Below are 22,273 nucleotides of genomic sequence, written 5' to 3'. Positions count from 1 at the left end.
TCAATGCATAAATGATATATATATTACTCGTCTTGCTCTAACTTATTTCACTTAGTATGCTAATCACTAGGTCCATCATTGTGGCTAAAAATGGTATTATTTCTTTTCTTGGCTGAGTAATATTTTGTACAATTATACCATATCTTCATTATCCATTCATCTGTTGATAGACACTTAGGTTGTTCCCATGGGCAACTGTATATAGTGCTGCTATGAACAAGGTCGGGGGGTGGTCCATGTATCTTTTCAAAGAATGATTTTCTCTGGATATAAGCCCACGAATGGGATTGCAGGATAATATGGTATCTCCACATCCAGAAAGCATCTACTTCTGCTTCACTGATTACACTAAAGACGTTGACTGTGTGGATCACAACAAACTGGAAAATTCTTCAAGAGATGGGAATACTAGACCACCTTACTTGCCTCCGGCAAAATCTGTATTCAGGTGAAGAAGCAACAGTTACAACGGGACATGAAATAATGGGCTGGTTCCAAATTGGGAACAAAGATATCAAACAAGTCAATCATAAAGGAAATCAACCCTGAAAATTCACTGGAAGAACTGTTGCTGAAACTGATGTTCCAATACACTGGCCGCCTATTGCAAAGAACCAACTCATTTTTCGAAGGCAAAAGGAGAAGAGAAAATAAATTTTAAAAATAAAAAGGAGAAGAGGGTGGCAGAGGATGAGATGGTCAAAGAGTATCACTAACTCAATGGACATGAACTTGAGCAAACTCCAGGAGATAGGAGAGGACAGAGGAGCTGGGCATGCTATAGTGCATGGGGTTGCAAAGAGTCAGCTAAGACTTAGCAACTGAATAACAACAACAATATAAATAATAAAGTATCAAGTATAAAATGTACTAAATTCATGGGAACTTTATTATTGATGTGGACTTACTGCTTATTATATACAGATTCAGCTAAATATGGCTTATATGGCTGAATAAAATATATAACTAGGCTGGCTAGCCTCACTTTACCTCATATCCAGTAGCCAAAGTGTACATATAATGCTATGAAATAACCACATTACTGTTCATGAAGTAATTCTCTTTTCCAGCGCCCAGAGATACCTTCTCTTCTTCAGAGATAACTTAAACCCAACATTTGTACTAGAAATCCACTTTTAGCTAAAGACACTTCTTTCAGTGGGAAAACTGAGCACTTGGAAAATTCCATCATAACATATACACAATCACCACCATCTGCATCCACAAACTGTGATTCTCATCTGTTACCAGAGGTGAACTTCATACCACTTAAAACCAATTCCTCTAATTGTGCATGGGATTCTAAAGTCTCTCACCTACTCAAGTACAGCATTCTGGAGATTTCCCCTTTTCTCATACATCATCAACTTTTTGCTTTCTATTGTATTATTCTCACCATAAATAACATGCTGTTACTTCTGCTATTACACAATTTTTTTTTAATTAACCGACTTCCACTGACAGCTATGACCTCATTTCCTTACCTACCTTTGTAACAAAATTTCCTGGAAGAGTTGTCTTATACACACTGTCTCCAATTCCTCTCTTTCCATTCTTTAAAAATATTAATATAAACAAACACTTTATGTAGAATCGTTTTATATTTACAAGACAGTTGCAAAGAGTTCCCAAATACTCCACACCCAGTTCCCCCTATTGTTTACATCTCACATTACTATGGTACATGTATGCGTGCTCAGTCGTTTGAATCGTGTTCAACTCTTTGTGACCCTACTGACTGTAGCCCACCAGGCTCCTCTGTCCGTGGGATTCCCCAGGCAAGAATACTGAAGTGTTTTCTATTTTCTGTTTTATTCTAATTTTAATTTTTTAAAACCTATTATATTTTTTCTACATTTATTGCTTCATTTGCCTTTCCTACTGTTCTTTTCTCCTTGCAGTTAATCTTTAATGTATATAAATCTTCATCTACCTCTATTTAACTTAGCATACCTATTCTTTCTTTCTTTTCTTAATTTCCTTTGCTCTCAACATGTTTGTTACTTTTGTTTTTATTCCTTTATTCCCCGCTTGGCACCTTGCTTTAGTTTTGTTTTTTAGTTTGTGCTTAAGTTAGTTTTGTTCTTAACTGGCAAATATAACTTTTGATTTCCTTTGTTTGCTGGATCAATCAATTGTACTTGATTTTTGTTGGATCGTTTTCATGTTGTTCATGGGTGTATATGTATATGTGTATATTCCATTATTTTAATTATTATTTGCCTGATTTTGTAAATGCCATTGGCCTTGGATTCATTTTTGGTTTCTCATTTTTAGATATTTGTTTTTCTCTTCCATGACAAACAACTTGTGGAATCTTTGTTCCTGACCAGATATCAAACCCTGAGCATTTGGAGTGGGAGCACTGAATCCAAGACTCTAGACAACCAGAAAATAACCCTAGGGAGTATCCAGTAGTGAGAACTCACACAAAAAAACCACTTGAATACAAGATCCAGCATTACCCAACCACCAGTAGCACCCCATGCAGGATGCCTCATCTAAACAACAAACAAAACAAAAATACAAATCCAATCATCAGCAGACAGGAGTACCACATCACTCACCCTTGCCCATCAGAGGAAAAACAAACAAACAAACAAAAACTCAGCACAAATCTCACCCTATATGAAGCTCACACAAACCACTGGACCAAAGTTAGGAGGGCAAAAATCAAAAGGAAGAAAGAATTCAACTTTCTTCAAGTAAAGAATTCAACTTTCCTTGAGGCCTGGGAAAAGGAGACCTAAAACACAATAACTTAAAAAAAAAAAAAAATGAAAAGGCAGAGAAATACTGAACAAATGAAGGAACAAACAAGAAACACAGAAGTCCAAATCAGTGAAGAGGAACTAAGAAAATAATCTGAAAAAGAATTCAGAATAATGATAGTAAAGATGGTAAAAAAAAAAAAAAAAAAGACAAAAAAAAAAAAACAACCTTGAAAACAAAACAGAGAAAATGCAAGAATCAGTTAACAAACACCTAGAAGAATTAAAGAATAAGCACACAGAGACAAACAACACAATTACTGAAACTAAAAATACTGTAGAAGGAATTAATAGCAGAATATCTGAAGCAAAAGAATGAATCAGTGAGCTAGCTAGAAGATAAAATGGTAGAAATAACTTCTGAAGAGCAGAATAAAGTAAAAAGAATGAAAAGAGCTGAGGACACTCTCAGAGACCTCTGGGAACATATCAAAGGTACCAATGTTTGAATTATAGGGGTCCCAGAAGAACAAGAGAAAAAGAAAGGGTACCAGAAAATTTTTGAAGAGATTATAGATGAAAATTTCCTTAACATGGAAAAGGAAAGAGCCAATCAAGTCCAAGAGGCACAAAAAGTCCCGTACAGGATAAACCCAAGGAGAAACACGCCAGGACACATACAAATCAAAGTAACAAAGACTAAACACAAAGAAAGAATATTAAAAGCAGCAAGGGAGAAGCAATAATATACAAGGGAAACCCCATACACTTAACAGCTGCTCTTTCAGCAACAACTCTGCAGGCCAGAAGAGAATGGCAGGATATATTTAAAGTACTGAAAGGGAAAAATCTACAACCAAGATCACTGTACCCAGCAAGGATCTCATTCAAAATTGATGTAGAAATAAAAAGCTTTTCAGACAAGCAAAAGTTAAGAGAATTCAGTACCACCAAACCAGCTTTATAATAAATGTTAAAAGGACTTGTACCAGGTTCGATGCACGATGCTGGATGCTTGGGGCTGGTGCACTGGGACGGCCCAGAGGGATGGTATGGGGAGGGAGGAGGGAGGAGGGTTCGGGATGGGGAACACATGTATACCTGTGGCGGATTCATTTTGATATTTGGCAAAACTAATACAATTATGTAAAGTTTAAAAATAAAATAAAATTAGGGAAAAAAAAAAAAAGGACTTGTATTCAGCAATATATGAACCATGAACTTCCAGATGTTCAAGCTGGTTTTAGAAAAGGCAGCGGAACCAGAGATCAAATTGCCAACATCCACTGGATCGTCAAAAAAGCAAGAAAGTTCCAGAAAAACATCTATTTCTGCTTTATTGACTATGCCAAAGCCTTTGACTGTGTGGATCACAATAAACTGTGGAAAATTCTGAAGGAGATGGAAATACCAGACCACCTAACCTGCCTGTTGAAAAACCTGTATGCAGATCAGGAAGCAACAGTCAGAATTCGACATGGAACAACAGACTGGTTCCAAATAGGAAAAGGAGTACGTCAAGGCTGTATATTGTCACCCTGCTTATTTAACTTATATGCAGAGTACATCATGAGAAATGCTGGGCTGGAAGAAGCACAAGCTGGAATCAAGATTGCCGGGAGAAATATCAATAACCTTAGATATGCAGACGACACCACCCTTATGGCAGGAAGTGAAGAAGAACTAAAGAGCGTCTTGATGAAAGTGAAAGAGGAGAGTGAAAAAGTTGGCTTAAAGCTCAACATTCAGAAAATGAAGATCATGGCATCTGGTTCCATAACTTCATGACAAATAGATGGGGAAACAATGGAAACAGTGGCTGGCTTTATTTTTCTGGGCTCCAAAATCACTGTAGATGGTGACTGCAGCCATGAAATTAAAAGACGCTTACTCCTTGGAAGGAAAGTTAGGACCAAACTAGACAGCATATTAAAAAACAGAGACATTACTTTGTCCACAAAGGTCCATCTAGTCAAGGCTATGGTTTTTCCAGTAGTCATGTATGGATGTGAGAGTTGGACTATAAGGAAAGCTGAGCGCTGAAGAATTGATGCTTTTGAACTGTGGTGTTGGAGAAGACTCTTGAGAGTCCCTTGGACTGCAAGGAGATCCAACCAGTCCATTCTGAAGGACATCAGTCCTGGGTGTTAACTGGAAGGACTGATATTGAAACTGAAACTCCAATACTTTGGCTACCTGATGCAAAGAGCTGACTCATAGAGGGCAGGAGGAGAAGGGGACGACAGAGGATGAGATGGTTGGATGGCATCCCTGACTCAATGGACATGGGGTTGGGTAGACTTCGGCAGTTGGTGATATACAGGCAGGCCTGGCATGCTGCAGTTCATGGGGTCGCAAAGAGTTAGACACGACTGAGTGACTGAACTGAACTGAACTGATAGTCAAGAAATAAAACAGAAGAAAAAAGATCTATAAAATCAACCCCAAACAATTAGAAAATGGTAATAGGAACATATATATCGATAATTACTTTAAATGGAAATGGATTAAAAGCTCCAACCAAAAGACACAGACTGGCTAAATGTATATAAAAACAAGACCCACATACATGCTGTTTACAAAAAACCCACATCAGACCTTAAGAAACATACAGACTGAAAGTGAGAGGATGGAAAAATATATTCCACGCAAACAGGAAGCAAAAAAATGCTGGAGGAGCAATCCTCATATCAGACAAAATAGACCTTAATATAAAGATTACAAGAGATAAAGAAGGACAGTACATAACGATCAAGGGATCAGTCCAAGAGGAAGACATAACAATTGTAAATATCTATGCACCCAACATAGGAGCACCTCAATGCATAAGACAAACACTAACAGACATAAAACGAGAAACTGACAGTAACACAAGAATAGTAGGAGACTTTAACACCCCATTCAGACTGATGGACGGATCATGAAAACAGAAAATTAATATGGAAACACAAGTGTTAAATTATACATTAGATTAAATGGATCTGACTGATTTCTTCAGGACATTCATCCAAATGCAGAAGAATACACCTTCCAAGTGAACATGGGAAATTCTCCAGGATAGACCACATCTTGGGTCACAAATCAAACCTCAGTAAATTTAAGAAAATTGAAATCATGTCAAGCATCTCCAACCACAACACTATGAGCCTAGATATCAATTACAAGAAAAAACTTGTAAGAAACACAAACACATGGAAATTAAACAACACGTTTCTAAATAACCAACAGGTAACTGAAGAAATCAAAAGGGAAATCAAAAAATTTCTAGAAACAAATGGCAATGAAAACATGACAACTCAAAACCTAAGGGATGCAGCAAAAGCAGTTCTAAGAGGGAAGTTTATAGCAATACAATCCTATCTCAAGAAACAAGAAAAACATCGAATAGACGACCGTAACTTTACACCTAAAGCAACTGGAAAAAGAAGAAGAAGAAGAAAAAAAACAAAATTAGTAGAAGGAAAGAAATCATAAACATCCAAGCAGAAATAAATGAAAAAGAAATGAAAGAAACAATAGTAAAGATTAACAAAACTAAAAGCTGGTTCTTTGAGAAGATATAAAAAATTGACAAACCCTTGCCAGACTCATCAAGAAAAAAAGAGAGAAGAATAAAATCAACAAAATCAGAAATGAAAAAGGAGAGGTTACAACAGATATTGCAGAAATACAAAGGATCATAAGAGGCTATTATGAACAACTATATGGCAATAAAATAGATAACCTGTACAAAATGGACAGCTTCTTACAAAAGTTCAATCTTCCAAGACTGAATCAGGAAAAAATAGAAATTATGAACAAACCAATTACAAGCACTGAAATTGAAGCTGTGATCAAAAATCTCCCAAAAAGCAAAAGCCCAGGACCAGATGGCTTCACAGGAGAATTCTATCGAACATTTAGAGAAAACCTAATGCCTATCCTTCTAAAACTCTTTCCAAAAATTACAGAGGAAGGAACACTTTCAAATTCATTCTTTGAGGCCACCATCATCTTGATACCAAAACCACACAGAGACAACACAAAAAAAGAAAACTACAGGCCAATATCACTGATGAACATAGATGCAAAAATCCCCAACAAAATTTTAGCAAACAGAATTCACCAACACATCAAAAAGCTCATAAACCATGATTAGTTTGGGTTTATTCCAGGGATGCAAGGATTCTTCAGTATACGCAAATCAATCAATGTGATACACCATATCAACAAACTGAAAGATAAAATCCATATGATCATCTCAATAGATGCGGAAAAAGCCTTTGACAAAATTCAGCACCTATTTATGACTAAAACTCTTCAAAAAAAGGGCATAGAAGGAACTTACCTCAACAAAGTAAAGGCCATATATGATAAGACTACACCAAACATTATTCAAAATGGTGGAAAACTGAAAACATTCCCCTTAAGATCAGGAACAAGATGAGGATGTCCACTTTTGCCACTATTATTCAACATAGTTCTGGAAGTCCTAGCTCTAGCAATCAGAGAAGTAAAAGAGATAAAAGGAATCCAGATTGGAAAAAAAGAAGTAAAGCTCTCACTGTTTGCAGATGACATGACACTGTACATAGAAAATCCTAAAGATAGTATCAGAAAATTACTAGAACTAATCAGTGAATTTAGCAAAGTTGCAAGATACAAAATCAATACACACAAATCACTTGCATTATATACTGAAATGAAAAATCAGAAAGAGCAACTAAGGAATCAATCCCATTCACCATTGCAACAAAAAGAACTAAATATCCAGGAATAAACTTCCCTAAGGAGACTAAAGAACTGTACACAAACTTGCCTGGAAAATCCCAAGGACGGAGGAGCCTGGTAGGCTGCAGTCCATGGGGTCGCTAAGAGTCAGACACAACTGAGCGACTTCACTTTCCCTTTTCACTTTCATGCATTGTAGAAGGAAATGGCAACCCACTGCAGTGTTCTTGCCTGGAGAATCCCAGGGATGGCAGAGCCTGGTGGGCTGCTGTCTATGGGGTCACATAGAGTCAGACACGACTGAAGTGACTTAGCAGCAGCAGCAATGAAAGAAATCAAAGAAGACATAAACAGATGGAGTACATTCCAATGTACTGGGTTGGAAGAAACAATATTGTGAAAATGACTATACTACCAAAGGCAATCTGGAGATTAAATGTGATCCCTATCAAATTACCAATGGCATTTTTCACAAAACTAGAACAAAAAATTTCACAATTCATATGGAAACACAAAAGACCCCAAATACCCAAGGCAGTCTTGAGAAAGAAGAATGGGGCTGGAGGAATCAAGCTTCCTGATTTCAGATTATACCACAAAACTACAGTCATCAAGACAGTATGGTACTGGCACAAAAACAGAAATACAGACCAATGCAACAAGATAGAAAGCCCAGATATAACCCAGGTACCTATGGGTACCTTATTTTTGACAATGGAGGCAAGAATATACAATGGGGCAAAGACAGCCTCTTCAATAAATGGTGCTGGAAAAACTGGACAGCTGCATGTAAAAGAATGAAATTAGAATATTTCCTAACACCATACACAAAGATAAACTCAAAATGGATTGAAGACCTAAATGTAAGACCAGAAACTATAAAACTCTTGGAGGAAAACATAGGCAGAACACTCAATGATATAAATCAAAGCAAGATCCTTTATAAACCACCTCCTACAGTAACGGAAATTAAAACAAAGTAAACAAATGGGACCTGATTAAACGTAAAAGCTTTTGCACAGCAAAGGAAACTATGAGCAAGGTGAAAAGAAAACTCTCAGAATGGGAGAAAATAATAGCAAATGAAACAACTGACACAAGATTAATTTGCAAAATATACAAGCAGTTCATACAACTCAATACCAGAAAAATAAAAAAACAACCCAAACAAAAGGTAGGAAACAGACCTAAACAGACATTTTTCCAAAGAAGACATACAGACGGCTAACAAACACATGAAAAGATGCTCAACCTCGCTCATAAGTACAGAAATGCAAATCAAAAATACAACGAGTCATCACCTCACACCAGTCAGAATGGCCATCATCAAAAAGTCTACAAACAATAAATGCTGGAAAGGGTGTGCAGAAAAGGGAACACTCTTGTACTGTTGGTGGGAATGTAAACTGATCAGCCACTATGGAAGACGGTATGGAGATTCCTTAAAAAACTAGGAATAAGAAAACCATATGACCCCGCAATCCCACTACTGAGCAGATATCCCGAGAAAACCATAATTGAAAATGACACATGTATCCCAATGTTCACTATTTATATTTATATATAAATATATATAAATATATATAAATTTATATATATATAAATTTATATTTAAAGCTGCATTGCTATTCCAATGCAGCACTATTTACAATATCCAGGACATGGAAGCAACCTCTTTGTCCATCGACAGATGAACGGATAAAGAAGTTCTGCTATATATATATATATATATAATGAAATATTACTCAGCCATAGAAAGGAATGCATTTGAGTCATTTCTAATGAGGTGGATGAACCTATAACCTATTATACAGAGTGAATTGAGTCAGAAAGAGAAAGATAAATACTGTATTCTAACAAACATATACAGAATCTAGAAAAATGGTACTGAAGAATTTATTTACAGGGCAACAATGGAGAAACAGACATAGTAAATAGACTTATGGACACGGGGAGAGGGGGAAGATGGTAAGATGTATGGAAAGAGGACCATGGAAATAAACATTACCATATGTAAAATAGATAGCCAACGGGAATTTGCTGTATGGCTCAGGAAACTCAAACAGGGGCTCTGTATCAACCTAGAGGGGTGGAATGGGGACGGAGATGGGAGGGAGTTTCAAAAGGGAGGGGATATATTTATACCTATGGCAGATTCATGTTGAGGTTTGACAGAAAACAGCAAAATTCTCTAAAGCAATTATTCTTCAGTAAAAAATAAATTAATTTTTTAAAAATTAAAAAAAAAAAAAAAGAATACTGGAGTGGGTTACCCTGCCCTTCTCCAGGAGATCTTCCCAATCTAGGTATTGAACCCACATCTCCTGCATTGCAGGTAGTTATTCAACCACTGACCTACCTGGGAAGCCCTTTACTATGGTGCATTTGCCATAACTAAGGAACCAACATCAGTACATTACCATTAACTGAAGTGAAGTGAAGTGAAAGTCACTCAGTTGTGTCTGATTCTTTGCAACCCCATGGACTATACAGTCTCAGGAATTCTCCAGGCCAGAATATTGGAGTGGGTAGCCTTTCCCTTTTCCAGGGGATCTTCCCAACCCCGGGATTGAAAAGGAAAGATATAAACATCTGAATACAGAGTTCCAAAGAATAGCAAGAAGAGATAAGAAAGCCTTCTTCAGTGATCAATGCAAAGAAATAGAGGAAAACAACAGAATGGGAAAGACTAGGGATCTCTTCAAGAAAATCAGAGAGATGCTATACATCACTCATTATCAGAGAAATGCAAATCAAAACCACTATGAGGTACCATTTCACGCCAGTCAGAATGGCTGCGATCCAAAAGTCTACAAGTAATAAATGCTGGAGAGGATGAGAAAAGGGAACCCTCTTACACTGCTGGTGGGAATGCAAACTAGTACAGCCACTATGGAGAACAGTGTGGAGATTCCTTAAAAAACTGGAAATAGAACTGCCTTATGATCCAGCAATCCCACTGCTGGGCATACACACTGAGGAAACCAGAATTGAAAGAGACACATGTACCCCAATGTTCATCACAGCACTGTTTATAATAGCCAGGACATGGAAGCAACCTAGATGTCCATCAGATGAATGGATAAGAAAGCTATGGTACATATACACAATAGAGTATTACTCAGCCATTACAAAGAATACATTTGAATCAGTCCTAATGAGATGGATGAAACTGGAGCCTATTATACAGAGTGAAGTAAGCCAGAAAGAAAAACACCAATACAGTATACTAACGCATATATATGGAATTTAGAAAGATGGTAACAATAACCCTGTATGTGAGACAGCAAAAGAGACACTGATGTATAGAACAGTCTTTTGGACTCTGTGGGAGAGGGAGAGGGTGAGATGATTTGGGAGAATGGCACTGAAATATGTATAATATCATATATGAAACAAGTCGCCAGTCCAGGTTCGACGCACGATACTGGATGCTTGGGGCTGGTGCACTGGGACGACCCAGAGGGATGGTATGGGGAGGGAAGAGGGAGGAGGGTTCAGGATGGGGAACACGTGTATGCCTGTGGCAGATTCATTTCAATATATGGCAGAACCAATACAATATTGTAAAGTTTAAAAATAAAATAAAATTTAAAAAAAAATAAATAAAAAAAAAAAAGGAAAGAAAATCAGAGATACCAAAGGAACATTTCATGCAAAGATGGGCTCGATAAAGGACAGAAATGGTAAGGACCTAACAGAAGCAGAAGATATTAAGAAAAGGTGGCAAGAATACACAGAAGAACTGTACAAAAAAGATCTTCACGACCCAGATAATCACGATGGTGTGATCACTGACCTAGAGCCAGACATCCTGGAATGTGAAGTCAAGTGGGCCTTAGAAAGCATCACTACGAACAAAGCTGAGCTACAAGGGAAGCCCAAGAATACTAGAGTGGGTAGCCTATTCCTTCTCCAGCAAATCTTCCCAACACAGGAATCAAATTGGGGTCTCCTGAATTGGAGGCAGATTCTTTACCAACTGAGCTATGACAGAAGCCAATAACTGAACAACACACCTTCTTTAGGTCTCATTAGTTTTCATCTGATGTTCTTTACTGTTTTCAGGAGCCCATCTAAGATACCACATTACATTTATTTATCTTGTCTCCTTAGCCTCCTCACACTTCCCTTGTTTTTGTTGATCATGAAGTTTTGAGGAGTACTGGTTGGGTATTTTGTAGAATATCCTTCAATTTGGTTTTGTTTAATGTTTTTCTCATGGATAAACTAACATCATGGGTTTGGAAGGAAGACCAGAGAGGTAAAATACCTTATCACATCATATTGAAGGTACATGCCATCAACACTGCTTATAACTGATGATGTTAAAATATTTTGTTGTTGTTCAGTCGCTCAGTCATGTCAACTCTTTGTGACCCCATGAATGCAGCACACCAGGCTTCCCTTGAGTTTCCTCTCATCTCCAGCGTTTTATCTCCCAGAGTTTCCTCAAACTCATGTCCACTGAATTGGTGATAATCTTGATTACCTGACTTAAATAGTGTGTCAGATTTGCTCACTGTAAAGCAGCATTTCCCTCCTTCAACACTCCGCTTTTAGGAAGTAAGTCACTAAGAACAACCTACCCAAGGGGTATGAAGCAAAGCTCCAGCCCTGGAGGGGTAATATCCATATAGTTTATTTGAAATTCTTCTGTGAAGAACTCATTCTCTTTTAAATCTACTTCATGAAGAGTTTCCTAACATCATTCTATTAATAATGCTCCTATCAAGGTCACCATCTTACACCAAGTTGCTACATCCAATGGTAAATCTTAATCCTCAATTACCTGAAGTATCACAAATTATTATCATAATTGACCACTCCTTACTTTTTGATATACTTTCTTCATTGACTTCCAGGACACTACACTCTTGAGTTTTGTGGGGTTTTTGTTTGTTTTTGTTGTTACCTTTTTACTTCCCTAGTAGCTCTTTCCCATCCTCCATTCCAGATTCCTCTTTTCTCCTGATTTCTTAATACTAAAAAGTCCAAGGGTTCAATTCTTTATCTTCTTCTCCATTTTTATAAATTGTTGTGCACTTACTCAAGTCACATCCCAATCTTTGTGACTCCATGGACTGCAGCACGCCAGGCTTCTCTGTTCTTCACCATCTACTGGAGCTTGCTCAAACTCATATCCATTGAGTCGGTAATGCCACCCAACCATCTCGTCCTCTATTGTCCCCTTCTCCTCCTGCCTTCAATCTTCCTTTCCATGGTCTTTCACCCTACTGCTGTGTGCTCTTTCAGGGTTTATCCAATGAGTCAGCTCTTCTCAACAGGTGGCCAAAGTATTCGAGCTTCAGCATCAGTTCTTCCAATGAATATTCAGGATCGATTTCCTTTAGGATTAACTGCTTTGATCTCCTTGCAGTCCAAGGGACTCTCAAGAGTTTTCTCCAACATCATGGTTCAAAAGCATCAATTTTTCGGCGCTCAGCTTTCTTCACAACCCAACTCCCACATCCAGACAGACTGGAAAAACCATAGCTTTAACTAGATGGACCTTTGTTGGCAAAGTAATGTCTCTGCTTTTCAATACGCTGTCTAGGTTGGTCATAACTTTCCTTCCAAGGAGTAAGCGTCTTTTCATTTCATTGCTAGAGTCACCATCTGCAGTGATTTCGGGCCCAAGAAAATAAAATCTGTCACTGTTTCCACTGTTTCCCCATTCATTTTCCATGAAGTGATGGGACCAGATGCCATGATCTTTGTTTTGTGAATGTTGAGTTTTGAATGTTAAGTTTTTCACTCTCCTCTTTCACTTTCATCAAGAGACTCTTTAGTTCCTCTTTGCTTTCTGCTGAAAGGGTGGTGTAATCTGCGTATCTGAGGTTATTGATATTTCTCTTGGAAATCTTGATTCCAGCTTGTGCTTCACCCAGCCCAGCATTTCACATGATGTACTCTGCATATAAGTTAAATAAGCAGGGTAACAATATACAGTCCTGATGTTTTCCCTTCCCAATTTAGAACCAGCCATTGTTCTATGTCCAGTTCTAACTGTTACTTCTTGACCTGCATACAGGTTTCACAGGAGACAGGTAAGGTGGTCTGATATTCCCATCTCTTGAAGAATCTCCCACAGTTTGTTGTGATTCACACAGTCAAAGGCTTCAGTGTAGTCAATAAAGCAGAAGTAGATTTTTTCCTAGAATTGTCTTATTTTTTCTATGATCCAATGGAGAGTGGCAATTTGATCTCTGGTTCCTCTGCCTTTTTCTAAATCCAGTTTGAACTTCTGGGAGTCTTCGTTCACATACTGTTGAAGCCTAGCTTGAAGATTTTTGAGTATTACTTTGCTAGTATGTGAAATGAGTACAATTTTGTGGTAATTTGAATTCTTTCCCACTGCCCTTCTTTGAAAACTGACCTTTTCCAGTCCTGTGGCCGCTGCTGCGTTTTCCAAACTTGCTGACATACTGAATGCAGCACTTTAACATCATCATCTTTTTGGACTTGAAGTAGCTTAGCTGGAATTCCATCACCTCCACTAGCTTTGTTTGTAGTGATGCTTCCTAAGGCCCACTTGACTTCACACTCTAAGATATCTGGCTCTAGGTGAGTGATCACACCATCATGGTTATCTGGGTCATTAAGACCTGTTTTGTATAGTTCTTCTGTGTATTCTTGCCACTTCTTAATATCTTCTGCTTCTTTTAGGTCCATACTGTTTCTGTCATTTATTGTGCCCATCTTTGCATGTGGGAGACCTGGGTTCGATCCTTGGGTTGGGATGTTCCCCTGGAGAAGGGAAAGGCCTCCCACTCCAGTATTGTTGCCTGGAGAATTCCATGGACTCTATAGTCCATGGGGTTGCAAAGAGTTGGACATGACTGAGCAACTTTCACTTTCACTTTCTTTCCCTTTGCATGATATGTTCCCTTGGTATCTCTAATTTTCTGCAAGAGATCTGTAGTCTTTCCCATTCTATTGTTTTCCTCTATTTCTCTGCATCTTTACAAATAAAGTAATATTATGCAGTCAGGTGGTTATAAACATAATTTTTATGGTCCCAACTTTTTATCTCTAGGTCAAATCACTTTCTCAAACTAAATTCATATATATATCTGTTAACTCAGTATCTCAAACTATGTTTAATAACACTACAAATATAATATATCCAGTACCAAATTCCCAATCTTCCTTTACCCTAAATTTAGCTCTACTTCAAATTTTTCCTATCAAAGCACATGTTACATGCAGCATTCTAGTTGCTCACTTGAAAATATTGAAAAGTATCAATTTCTCATTTTCTTGCTTTCTTTACATCTAACCATCAGGAAACCATACTGAGTATACAGTCCAAATAGGACCACTTGTCATCACCTCTATCCCCAAGCTTCCATCAAATCTTGCAGGATTACTGTAATAGCCTCCTAACTGGTCTCCCTGTTTTTACCATACATTTAATTCTCAATACCATAGTCAATGTGATCCTTTCTGGATATGCCAGATCATGCCACTATCAAAATCCTGCCATGGCATCCCTTTTCATACAAAACAACAGCCAAACACTTTTTAATGGCCTAGCATGAATCCCAGGTACCTCTTTGATTTAATCTCCTCTTTCTCTTCCCCTAGATCACTCCAGTCCAGCTACTTTAGCTTCCTTATTATTCCCTAAACTTGCCAATAACTTAACTACTTTCAGACCTTTGCTCTAGTTCTAACTTCTGCCAAGAATACTCTTTCTTCTTCAATGATAAATTACTGTCAATATGCTGCTCTTTTTGGTAAGACCAACCTTGAACCTCCAGCAGACTCCTGATTTCCTTAACCCAGGTTCTTTCTCTTCATCTATAGAACTCAAGACCTTTCATCATACTAGATGATTTACTTATTTATTTTATTTACTCTTTATTATCTCTTTTCTGCCACTAGAATATGAGCAAAAATCTCTTTTGTTGTTGTTCTTATTGTTCTTTACTTATTTATTCTTAAGACTTAGATCAGTGCCTGTCACAGAGTAGGAGTTAATTTTAAAAATTATTTACCTTAATAGGACATCTTGCTCTAGTCTTCTGACTTTTCTTAACAGAAAAATTCCATTTCTGTACCAGCCCTAACCACCACCCTATCTGCCAGACCTCTTTTTTAATAATAGGCAATATGTATTGAGTATTTGCTATGAAACAGGAACTATGCTAAGCACTTATCTGTTCATTTTATCTTCACAGAAATCTTATGAAATACATGCTACTCTTGTCCCCATTTTTCACATAAACCCAAGGAATCTACCCAGGATCATATTTATTAAAGAAAACCAGAACTGGAACCCATGCAGTCTGCTTTAAAACATACACTCTTCACTGCTGCTCAGCTGACCTTCTCACAGACCTGGAAGAATAATCCCTAGGAAACAGCTGTACGTGCTGACTGAACTGTATGTAGATCATCACTTAGGGTCTGAGAGTTAGGGCATTCAAGTTACATTACAGGCTAGAAATGAAAGGTAATGTTGAGTTGGCTTAACGTGGGAAGTAAAGAAGTCTTGTGAAAGGTATAAAAGCTAGTTTATAGAGAGAAAGAGATAAAAGGATAGAGTATATGGACAGAAAAAAAATAAGAGATGAGATGGCATATAATCACGCATCAAGATAGGCAGGAAGACATTAAGTTATGTGAGCTTTTAAATGCTAAAAGCATTGTCTGTCCGGTAACCAAAAATAGGACTCTTGTGAGTTTTGAGTGCTTACAATACTTCTATCATTTGACTGGATATATTACAAAATCATCTATTGGTTCAGTTCAGTCACTCAGTCGTGTCCGACTCTTTGCGACCCCATGAATCGCAGCACAACAGGCCTCCCTGTCCATCACCAACTCCTGGAGTTCACTCAGACTCACGTCCATCGAGTCAGTGATGCCATCCAGCCATCTTATCCTCTGTCGTCCCCTTCTCCTCCTGCCCCCAATCCCTCCCAGCATCAGAGTCTTTTCCAAGGAGTCAACTCTTTGCATGAGGTGGCCAAAGTACTGGAGTTTCAGCTTCAGCATCATTCCCTCAGAAGGAATCCCAGGGCTGATCTCCTTCAGAATGGACTGGTTGGATCTCCTTGCAGTCCAAGGGACTCTCAAGAGTCTTCTCCAACGCCACAGTTCAAAAGCATCAATCCTTCGCTACTCAGCTTTCTTCACAGTCCAACTCTCACATCCATACATGACCACTGGAAAAACCATAGCCTTGACTAGATGGATCTTTGTTGGCAAAGTAATGTCTCTGCTTTTCAATATGCTGTCTAGGTTGGTCATAACTTTTCATCCAAGGAGTAAGCGTCTTTTAATTTCATGGTTGCAGTCACCATCTGCAGTGATTTTGGAGCCCCAAAAAATTAAGTCTGAAACTGATTCCACTGTTTCCCCATCTATTTCCCATGAAGTGATGGGACCAGATGCCATGATCTTCGTTTTCTGAATGTTGAGTTTTAAGCCAACTTTTTCACTCTCCTCTTTCACCTTCATCAAAAGGCTTTTTAGTTCCTCTTCGCTTTCTGCCACTGAACGCGCCCGATCTCGACTGATCTCGGAAAATCATCTATAAGTAGAACCATTTCCATATTACCATGGACCTCCTATAAAAATCTCTATCCTTGTTATGATAGAATAATTAAGTCAATATGGGAGAAAATACAATATAGTAAATATTAGTAAGTTTGGGGAAAAAATAACCTGAACTCAAGCCTCATTTCTATCATTTTGCTCGCTTAGGCATTCTTCTTGAACTTTAATTATACCTTCTATAAAAAGGGAGTAATAATATATGCCCAACCTGCTTCAAATGTTATTGTGCTAAATCACCTTATTTAGATAAGGTGATTATATGTGAATAGCCCCTGAAGAATATAATTGTTACACATACATTGCCTATTATGATGATGATTTCAGATGTATAAATCACTTCAGTTACCTATAAAGGAAGATATAATGTCCTCCCTTTCATAAAAGGTGAAGTTAGTCAAAGATTTACTTGGTGATGAAAAAAATCACTAGTTGTGTGTACACACAACCATCATAGCCAAAATAAATAAATATGTGTGGATGTTCCTTCATGCATATGCAAAGATTTTGATAACAAAAGTATTTTTTCCTAAAACAATCCAATGACTTAGCAATAACATTTAGCATTCAGTGAAATAATGTCAAGAAATGTGATACAGTCCTTCTTGACAAGCTGCTACTGCTTCTTCCTGTTGTTAGTTGATCTGTACAGTACCCTTGAAAAGAACAATGGAGTCAGAAAAACTGAAGAGCTAAGGAGTTAGGTCTTCTTTTAAGACGCTACAGTAAATCAATGGCATAGTCATAACTAAATCCAGAGTCTTCTGTGGCCAAGCTCTTTCTACCACACCACATTCCTGCTATGCTACTTGTTTAAAATGGATTTCTTTTTTTTTTTTTTTTGGATACATGAAACTAACACAGTAGTATAAATCAACTAAACTTCAATAAAAATTAAATAATTAAATACAACGGCTTTTAAGATGGCAAGAAGCAGAATTACATCAAGAGCTTTAATGCAGAAGTAGTTCATAAAATCAGAGAAGGCAATGGCACCCCACTCCAGTACTCTTGCCTGGAAAATCCCATGGACGGAGGGGCCTGGTGGGCTGCAGTCCATGGGGTTGCTAAGAGTCGGATACGACTGAGCAACTTCACTTTCACTTTTCACTTTCATGCATTGGAGGAGGAAATGGCAACCCACTCCAGTGTTCTTGCCTGGAGAATCCCAGGGATGGGGGAGCTTGGTGGGCTGCCGTCTATGGGGTCGCAAAGAGTCGGACATGACTGAAGCGACTTAGCAGCAGCAGCAGCAGCAGTTCGTAAAATAAATAAATTTCTTGTCTTACTTGGGATTCAGAAAAGGAGAACAGAATAGTCTACAAAATAGAAGGACTGCCAAATTTTCAGTCGAACTTGGTTTTTTGTAGCGTTCCTGATTACAAAAGAAGTTAGCCTATCCTCAGACACATAATGGCAATAACTAACACTTCTAGATCAGGCAACAGAAACAAAGCATTGCAAAGTGAAGGGATTGTCTAATAATGTCAAATGTGACTTTAAACTATAAAAATAAGTTGGTTATAAGTAGAATTCAATCACTGCCAATGTCCCATGTTGTAATACACTATTTATATATTATAATACAGTATTTTAAAATATTAACACAGGGAAAGAAACAATCACTCCAAAATCAGAAGTAACAATAGATGTTCACCTGGCTTCCAGCTATATTTACCTATGGGTCAGTATCGTTAATCACTTTCTGATGTTCATCCTTGGTAACATATACCTAAAAATGTCAATTTTCTAGACCAACTGAATTTGAAACTACACCACCTATATAGGTAAAGCAGATGGCCAACAGCCTTTCCCTTTGCTTGTGAATAAGATTCCTCCCATCTCTCATTTTTGGCACTATGATTTCCATAAAGTGGCAGTTTGAGGCTCCTACACAAACCTGGGTTTCTAAGAAAAGGAAATTTCACATCTTTCTAAATTTTAGGACTTAAGACAATGCATCAGATATTCGGTTTGCAAAGATACTGTTCTCAACATATGTATAATATCCCTTCATCCTTTGTGAGATTGTGTAAGCTTCCACAGAAATGTGACAACTGCCTTTCTCTCACATTTCCTCAATCCTAAATTCCCAGTTACATGCTAATTAAGAGTAATTTACTATTCATATTCCTAATGTTTCTCAAAAACAAAATCTGAATCTAACACTAACCAATGACTATGAATGCTAATATCCCTGGCATCAGTGACTTATGTAGGCAAAATGTGATTTCATACTGTATGTTGTACTCAAAGTGCCATTATTTTAAACAGGATCCTGACATTGACTCTATTCTCCAATCAACAATGTTTATAAAATATATAATCAATTGCAAATAATAGAAATTTAACCCAATAACCTCAGAAAGGAAAACCAGTTAAATTAGTGAAGATATGAGAGAGAGAAAAGTGACTTTTCCAAAAAATACTGGATTTCTCCAAGGCAACAAATGAAAAATACAAGGAATTTATTTTGCACTTTCACCATGATCCCATGAAGAACATGACAGACCACACAGAAAATTGTAATTAATTAACACACAAGCCCTAGGGCTTAGGAGATCTATTCACATATTGCCTTGACTGCCTCCAATAATAGCAGAGTTACCTCAGTAAGTCCAATATTCTTCCTTTTAATGACATTCTGCAGAGAGTTGCTTAGAGTCCTAGTTAGCAACAGGTTTGTTGATTTACGAATCATGTCATCAACTTCAGTTGAGCTAAAAAGGAAGTATCAAGAGTCAGTCATAGGTAGGAGAATTATTTTGCAAACAAGGCTCCAGTAGTACTTTAATAATACTAATAATAACTGCAGGAAATATTTATTGTACTTCAGAAATTAGGTTCTAAATACTTTAATGTATAAAAATTCATTCAACCTTCACAATAACCATGAGAAATAATTTTAGTATTGAGCAGATAGCAAAAAAAAAAAAAAGATTTTAATAAGGCAGTCTAGATCTAAAGCCAACAACACTTAAACACTATGCTACACTACCTCTCATGAAGAATCCTCTAACATGATTCTGTGTCCTGAAACCTTTATTTCTCCCACACATTCAAATTCCTTCACAGTTAATATTCATAATTTTTCAAGCTGATCTCTCTGTAGCCTTCCTGCACAATTAGCTGATAAAGGCTCCTAAAAAAAAGAAAACTATCTCTGCTCCTATGTCATCATATTTCATATTATGTCTTCTCCTTGTTCAGTTGCCCAGTCATGTCCAACTCTTTGTAACCCCATGGATTGCAACACGCCAGGCCTTCCCGACCCTCACTATCTCCCAAAGCTCGCCCAAGTTCATGTCCATTGCATTGGTGATTCCACCCAGCCACCTCATCCTCTGACACCCTATCTTCCTTCTGCCCTGAATCTTTCCCAGCATCAGGGACTTTTCCAATGAGTTGGCTGTTAGCATCAGATGACCAAAATACTGGAGATTCAGCATCAGTCCTTCCAAGAATTCAGGGTTGATTTCCCTTAAGATTGACCAGCTTGATCTCCTTGCTGTCCAAGGGACTTTCAGGAGTCTTCTCCAGCACCACAGTTCGAAGGCATCAATTCTGTGGTGCTCTGCCTTTCTTACAGTTCAGCTCTCATAGCTGTATGAGACCGCTGGGAAGCCCACAGCTGTGATTCTACAGACTTTTGTTGGTACTGCAATGTCTGTTTTTCACATGTTGTCTAGATTTGTCATTGCTTTCCTGCCAAGAAACAATCATCTGATTTCATGGCTGCAGTCACCATCCACAGTGATTTTAGAGCCCAAGAAGAGGAATTCTGTCACTGTTTCCACATTTTCCCCTTCTATTTGCCATGAAGTATAGGGCTGGATGCCATGATCTTAGTTTTATAATACTTAGTTTTAAGCAGGCTCTTTCACTCTTCTCCTTCACCTTCACCAAGAGGTTCCTCTTCGCTTTCTGCCATTAGAGTGGTATCATCTGCATATCTGAGGTTGTTGATGTTTCTCCTGTCTACCTCGATTTCAGTCTGCAACTCATCCAGCCCAGCATTTCTCATGATGTGCTCAGTGTATAGGTTAAGCAAAGAGGGAGACAGCAGACAGCCCTGTCGTGTTCCTTTCTCAATCTTGAACCGATCAGTTGCTCCATATGGGGTTCTAACTGTTGCTTCTTGACCTGCAAACAGGTTTCTCAGGAGATAGGTAGGATGGTCTGGTATTCCCATCTCTTTAAGAGCTTCCAACAGTTTTTTATGATTCACACAGTCAAAGGCTTTAGCGTAGTCGATAAAAAAGAGGTAGATGTTTTTATGGAATTCCCTAACCTGCTCTATGACCCAGAGACTGTTGGCAATTTGATCTCTGGTTCCTCTTCCTTTTCTAAATCCAGAGTGGACATCTGGAAGTTCTTGGTTCATGTAATGCTGAACCTAACATGCAAGATTTTAAGCATGACCTCATGAGAGATGAGTGCAACTGTCTGATGGTTAGCACATTCTTTAATACTACCCTTCCTGGGAAATGGGATGAGGACTGACCTTTTCCAGTCCTGTGGCCACTGCTGGGTCTTCTAGATTTGCTGGCATATTGAATGCAACACTTTGAAGGCATCATCCTTTAGGGTTTTGAATAGTTCTACTGGAATTCTGTCACATCCACTAGCTTTATTAATAGCAGTTGACTCTGCACTCCAGAATGTCTGGCTCTGGGTGACTGAGCACACCATTGTAGGAATCCAGTACATTAAGATCTTTTCTGTACAGTTCTGTGGATTCTTTCCATCGCTTCTTGATCTCTTCAGCATCTACTAGGTCTCTACCATTTCTCTCCTTTATTATTGATTTATAAGATTTTATTACTTTCAGGTAGACAACAAAATGAATCAAAATTTTTAAAGATTATATTCCACTTAAAGTTATAAAACATTGACCATATTCCCTGTGCTGTATAACTTATCCTTGCAGGTTATTAGTCCAATCACAGTAGTATGTACTTCTTAATTCCCTACATCTATCTTGGTACTCTCTTTTCCCCTGACTTCGAAAATAAACCAATAATGTAATTCTACCTAAATGTTTTATAATCCTTACTATTCCAAAAGTGATCAATAATGATACTTTTTATTCAGTAAAGGAAACTAAACATAAAGAAAATAACTCCAAAGCTATCTTTACAAGCAAAGTTTTAAAAATAAATCTTACAATCAACAAACAAAATTCCAGAACTATGTATCTTTCACAAGCCCCTAAAAGTGTCACCCAAGATGTCTCTCTATAAAAGATACCCTTTTGAGACAAATATTTCTTAAAATAAAGTCAG

General features: G+C 37.8%; 1 protein-coding gene across 4 annotated transcripts in view; it reads right to left on the bottom strand.

The window, feature by feature from the left end:
- Positions 1-22,273, bottom strand: part of EXOC6B (exocyst complex component 6B) — a 765,919-nt gene that overhangs the window by 332,676 nt on the left and 410,970 nt on the right. For all 4 annotated transcript variants that reach the window (XR_009739314.1, XM_061431936.1, XM_061431937.1 and 1 more), the window contains exon 16: positions 19,597-19,708. Coding sequence is in view for 3 of the 4 variants with exons in the window: in XM_061431936.1 (XP_061287920.1) it covers positions 19,597-19,708 (112 nt within the window). In the remaining variant the exon portion in view is untranslated. The remainder of the gene's footprint in view (positions 1-19,596; positions 19,709-22,273) is intronic.

This window comes from Bos javanicus, chromosome 11 (assembly GCF_032452875.1).
Source record: "Bos javanicus breed banteng chromosome 11, ARS-OSU_banteng_1.0, whole genome shotgun sequence".
NCBI lineage: Eukaryota > Metazoa > Chordata > Mammalia > Artiodactyla > Bovidae > Bos > Bos javanicus.
Note: the sequence above shows the minus strand (reverse complement) of the source record. Positions and strands in the feature narration are given on the sequence as shown.